Source organism: Rhea americana, unplaced genomic scaffold (genome assembly GCF_003343005.1).
Source record: "Rhea americana isolate MKP2758 unplaced genomic scaffold, rheAme1 scaffold_354, whole genome shotgun sequence".
Lineage (NCBI taxonomy): Eukaryota > Metazoa > Chordata > Aves > Rheiformes > Rheidae > Rhea > Rhea americana.
Window position 1 is genome coordinate 478,123 of NW_028186484.1, and position 5,545 is coordinate 483,667.

The window sequence follows — 5,545 nt, forward strand, 5'->3', positions numbered from 1 at the left end:
GCATCGTGCCGTGCCATGCTGCACTATGCTGTGCTGTGCCATGCTGCACTGTGCCATGCCATGCTATGCTGCACCGTGCCGTGCCATGCTGTGCCGTGCCATGCTGTGCCATGCGATGGGAGAGGACGCTCGGCTGTTGCCGTGCCAGGTGCCGCACCGTGCCCACACTCACGCGATGTACTGCTCCGTCTTGTTGAACTTCTTGGCCAGGTACTTGGCCGAGGCCTTGCTGGGGATCTTCACCATGGAGAGCTCTTTGCCGTAGCGCACCATGTCGCAGGGCGTGCGGCAGGCACAGTACTCGCTGTCCTTCTTCACCAGGAAGTCTGGGGACGGGGGTCACCACGGTGGGATGGGGGGGCCCACAGGAACCCCATGTTGCCCCCACACCCTGTGCCACTGCTCGCCCCGCACCGGGGGGTCTGCGCAGGCTGGGGGCTGCCCCCAGGTACATACCCAGCGCCGGGTCGGCACACTCCTTGTATTGCTCCGGGGTACAGACGTTGGCGTTGCCTGCGGGAGAGAGGCCCCCAAGTCACGCGGGGCACTCGGGGGCCTCAGCCCCACGGCTGCTGCCCCTCCGGCCCCGGCCCCCCGCTCACCCGGCATGTGCACCATGCGGCAGTTGCAGTTCTCGGCCAGGTAGCGGGTCTCGCAGTCGAGGCGGCAGGCGGTGATGCTGTAGTTGGTGAAGAAGTCCGACTCGATGGGGGTGGCCTTGCAGTCCCCCCAGGGCGGCGGGAGGTACACCAGCTACCGCGCCGCTGGCTAAGGAAAACACGGCAACGCCGGTGCTCCCGCGCGGCCCGCCCAGGGGTGCTCCGGGCACAGCAGAGGTGCACGGGGGGCACGGGCACGCCGCGGCAGAGACGCAGGAACCACCCCAGCAGGGTCCCTGCACGCCGGCGGGTGGGCTGGGAGCAAAGGGGGCCGCGGCAGGCTGCGCGCCCCACAGCRCCCCGGCCCCACTCTGTGCGCCGGCACACGTAGAGACGCCCACTCAAGGCGCCTAAATTTAGGTGTCCGGCTGTGCGAGCAGGATGCCGCCCCTGCCGGCGGTCTGTTCGGCGGGAGGCTCTGACGGGGGCGGCTGGCGGCGCGGAGCTGGGTGCTGAGCGGGCCCGGTGCTGCGGCTGCCCCAGTGGGGTGTGGTGCAGGGGGCAGATGTGGGGTGCAATGCAGAGGGCAATGCAGTATGGGACGCATGGGGCAGAGCTGGGGAACAAGGCAGGGTGGGATGCAGGGGCTGACACAGGGTGGGGTGGAAAGTAGATGCAGGGCGGATGCAGGGCGGGATGGAAGGCGGATGCAGGAGTTGGTGCAGGGCAGGATGGAAGGTGGATGCAGGGGGTGGACACTGGGTGCAGCCCCCCAGGGCAGTGGCGCGCAGGCACGGCAGCCGCGTCCCACGCAGCCCCACGCCGACGGGCACGGGGCAGCTGGATACCCGCTGCTGCTGGCAGGACACGAAGGTCTGGAAGCCGGGCGCCACGCCGAAGCCCAGCTGGTCGATGAAGGGCGGCTCCTCCTGGCTGTGGATCTGCACCTTCACCCCCGCCTCGTAGGAGGTCTCGTCTGCAAGGCAGGGCCGGGTCAGCGGGCGGCGCAGGGCAGTGGGGCGGCGGGGCAGCGGGGCGCGGGCCCCCTCTCACCGGTGTCRCCCCACACGGGCAGGTATTCCTCCTGCTGGATGTTGAGCATGAGCTCCAGGCCGTTCCCCGCGCCGCCCTGCAGCGTGGTCAGCAGCTCTGTGCCCGGCTCCCCCGAGTTGAAGGTGTAGCACTTGCCCAGGCGGGTGAAGATCTGTGGGGCAGCACGGCAGCCTCAGCACCCCACACGGGGCCTCCCGGGGGTGGGAGGCTCAGGGCAATGGGGAGCTGGCCGCAGCCCCATGTGCCCACAGAACAGTGCTGCGGGGCCTGGCCCCAGGGACCCCAACAGCTCTGGAGCAGCACCACAGCACCCCACACGGCCCCAGCACACTGCCCCACAGGGCCCCATTGCAGTATTCTGTGCACAATCCCAGTGCCCCACATTGCTCCAGTGCATGATCCCAGTGCCCCACATTGCTTCAGTGCAGGACCTCAGTGCTCCACACAGCCCCAGTGCATGATCCCTGTGCCCCACACTGCCCCACTGCAGGATCCCTGTGCCCTATACAGCCACAGACACGATCCCAGTGCCCCACACTGCCCCAGTAGAGGCACCTGGTACCCTGCACCACACAAGTGCAAGATCCTAGTGCCCCGCACAGCCCCAGTGCATGATCCCAGGGCCCACGTGGCCCCAGTGTGGGCTCCCTGCACCCCACACTGCCCTAGTGCATGATTGCAGTGCCCCACATACCCCCACTGCAGCACCCTCTGCCTCACACAGTCCCAGTATGGAATCCCAGTGCACCATACAGACTTAGTGCATGATCCCAGTGCCCCACACTGCCCCAGTGCTGGAACCTAATGCCCCACACAGACCCAGTGCAGGCTCCCTGCACCCCATACAGCTCCAGTGCACAATTCCAGTGCCCATATGGCCCCAGTGTGGGCTCCCTGCTCCCCATGTGGCTCCTGTGCACGATCCCAGTGCTCCACACTGCCTCATTACGGGCTCCAGGTGCCCCCGTGCATGATCCCAGTGCCCCATACAGCCCTAGTGCATGATCCCAATGCCCCATACAGCTTTCCAGTGCCCCATATGGCCCCAGTATGGGCTCCCTGCATCCCACATCGTGCATGTACAGGGAAGGGCTAGCACATTCTGCCCTCTCCCTCTTTAGGACTGTCCTAGGGATATTTTGGGGGCCAGGGGGCTGCAGTCTGTGAGTGCCCAAGCCCTGGTGCAGGGAATGCTGCAGGTCCTGCCGGCAGCGCCGGTCCATGTGCACGGACACGCAGGACGGGGCTGCCGGTGCCCGGCACTCACGGTGAAGTTCCGGAGCCGCAGTCCCGGCCGTGGAAGTGGCAGCGCAGCAGCACGATGCAGAGGGGGCGCCCGGCATGGGGGGAGAAGGCGCCCAGGCCGTAGCTCTCGCTGGGGCAGCAGTCGGCAGGGTTGGCGGGCTGCCCCGGCACCCGCTGCCATCTGGGTGCACGGCCAGAGCTCCCTGCCCAGCCGGGACAGGTCACTGCGGGAGAGCTSGGGGCGGCGGAGGCTCTGCAGGCCGATGGGGCTCCAGCGCGGCCGGGGCTGCGGGCGCTGCGCTGGGGCAGCGACGGTGCAGCCGGAGCCCCGTGCAGCCCGTCCGGTGCGTGGCGCCGAGCACGCCCTCCCTCGGGGCCCAGGCCAGTGCACCCCGGGGCTGACAGCGGCAACCCGGACCCGGTGCCCTGTGCCCACGAGAGGCGGCGTCTCCCCAGAGCCAAGCCCCAGCCCCACGGGCGGGGGGCAGCTTGGAGCACTCGGCCGTGCAGCGGCCCCTGCCCAGGGGGGGGTCCCACCAAGCGCCGCTGTGGCAGGGGCTGCTCCCAAAGCGGAGCCATTGCCATGGCAACCCGCTGCCCGGGAAGCAAGGCGAGGGGAGAGGCTGCCATGGCAACCAGCTGCCCAGCACAGGGATGTGCTGCGCCTGGCTGGGGGGTGGGACCGCTGCCCCACGCACCGAGCCCCCCAGCCCCACTACACTGGCCTGCACCCCAGCACCTCCCAGCCCTGCATCCCAGGACCTCCACATGGGACAGCCATGGGGCCAGACCCAGCCCAGGCCTTGGCAACAGCGCCTTGGCAGGGCTGGCCCCTGCCCCGGGCACCGCGGGCATGGGGCTGCGGTGGCCCGCTGCGCAGCCCAGGCGTGGGGCACGGTGTCAGGAGCTGCCAGCTCAGCACAGGGTCTCAGGAGCACAATCCACGGCTAAGTCCACGTATTAGCTGGGTATTTTTAGCCAGCAAAGCTGCACCCTGGGCAGTGCGGCATAGGGCAGGACTGGGCGCAGAGCACCAGCATTTGGGCACGAGTTCCTCCCTTGCTCGCTTCTGGTGGCCTCTGAGACATGAGCGGACAGCAGGGCTGACCCAGCTCACATGCACAAAACTCTCTGCATTCCCGGCATCACCACGACCAGTGAAACAGCAGTGAGCTCTTGGTACTGCAGGCACCGTGGGTGCTTGGAGGAAGGTGCCCACATGCCCCACGGGGTGCCCACCCGCCCCGCACGCTGCTGCTGCGCTCACATCCCAGCGGACGCCCTCAGCCACCCCAGCCCCACTCCCTGGGGAAGCATCGGCTTCCGGGGAGCTGTCAGTGCTACCGGCACCCAACACAGCCAGGGCTGCACATGGGGCATCTGCCTCCGGGCCCCACGCCGGGATCCCAACCTCCCTCCACACAGCCAGTGCTAACAGCTCTGAAAGCTGGTGGATGCTGCTGCCTCGTCCTGCCTCCAAGGCAAGTGGCAGGGAGAATATTTCCTCACCCTAAGGACGGGGATGGATTGCAGAGAACTGCTAGGCAGAGCTCCTGCTAATCTGAGCATCAGATTAAAATTAATTTCTTGCAACGAAATATATTAAGCTGATCACAGCTGCTGCTTAGATAGCGCATTTGAGCTCATGGTAGCTGTGCTAGGGATTCAAGGGCAGAAGCATTGGGGGGGGGGGAGCACAGGCTGCCCATTTCCCCGAGAACATGGTGTCTCCCCCAAAGGCCCCTCTGCAGTGCCTGCACCCTGGCTGCCCCATGGGACCACAGCGCTGGCCCCGAGCAGGGGCACCATGGGCTGACAACATCTGGGCAGGGCGTGGGCTGATGGGAGCACCCACGGAGCTGGGCTGCGGCAGTGGGGAGCAGCAGGCGTGGGAGCCCTGCACACATGGGGCTGGAGGCAGCACCTGCCCTGGTCCCCTGGCATGGCATGGCACGGCATGGCATGGCACGGCTGCTCTGGGCTTGGTTCCCAGCCCTGGCGCCTGTCGGTGCCATGCTGCAGGGATGGGCGCGGGGCTCTGGGGACAGACAGTCCCTGACGGCTGGCGGGAGCGGCAGTGCCCGCGCACCGGCACTCACCACCGTGAAGTTGCGGGCGGTGCAGTTGGCGCCGCGGAAGGAGCATTGCAGCAGCATGTCGGCCAGGTCATGGCCCGTGCGGTTGTAAAATTCGGCCATGCTGAAGGGCTTCGCCTTGAAGTTCTTGAAGTTGGCCTTGTCGCGCAGGGCAGCCAGGACGTCGGGCTCGGCCAGCTGTGGGTTGCTGATCTCGTAGCGGTCGTTGAGCAGCGCCAGCAGCTCACCCACGTGGTACATGTCGTTGCGGGTGATCTTGGAGAATCGGAACTCGTTGAGGTTGCAGATGGTGATGGCCGGGAAGGTGAGGTTGGGCACGGCCACCTCGTCCAGCTTGGTGACGTGGGGGTAGGTGAGGAAGTAGGCGACGCGCTCGGCGCACACCAGCAGCAGCAGCCCCAGCGAGCCTAGGAAGAACAGGCTCCAGAGCACACGGCGCAGCGACACCGAGCCGTAGGCGAAGATGTGGCTGATGCCGTGCAGTGAGGAGCTGTTGGCGAACGCCCGCAGGCTGGAGGGCGGCTCGGGCTCGGCGCTGGAAAGCACACATCC

The 5,545-nt window shown here is 67.2% G+C and overlaps 1 protein-coding gene across 1 annotated transcript in view; it reads right to left on the reverse strand.

Moving 5' to 3' along the window:
- Positions 1 to 5,545, reverse strand: part of ASIC3 (acid sensing ion channel subunit 3) — a 9,903-nt gene that overhangs the window by 2,543 nt on the left and 1,815 nt on the right. Inside the window, exons 2-7 of the mRNA XM_085312002.1 lie at positions 4,997 to 5,528; positions 1,653 to 1,803; positions 1,448 to 1,575; positions 603 to 753; positions 457 to 513; positions 173 to 326 (exon numbers count right to left, since the gene is read on the reverse strand). Coding sequence (XP_085168128.1) covers positions 173 to 326; positions 457 to 513; positions 603 to 753; positions 1,448 to 1,575; positions 1,653 to 1,803; positions 4,997 to 5,528 — 1,173 coding nt within the window. The remainder of the gene's footprint in view (positions 1 to 172; positions 327 to 456; positions 514 to 602; positions 754 to 1,447; positions 1,576 to 1,652; positions 1,804 to 4,996; positions 5,529 to 5,545) is intronic.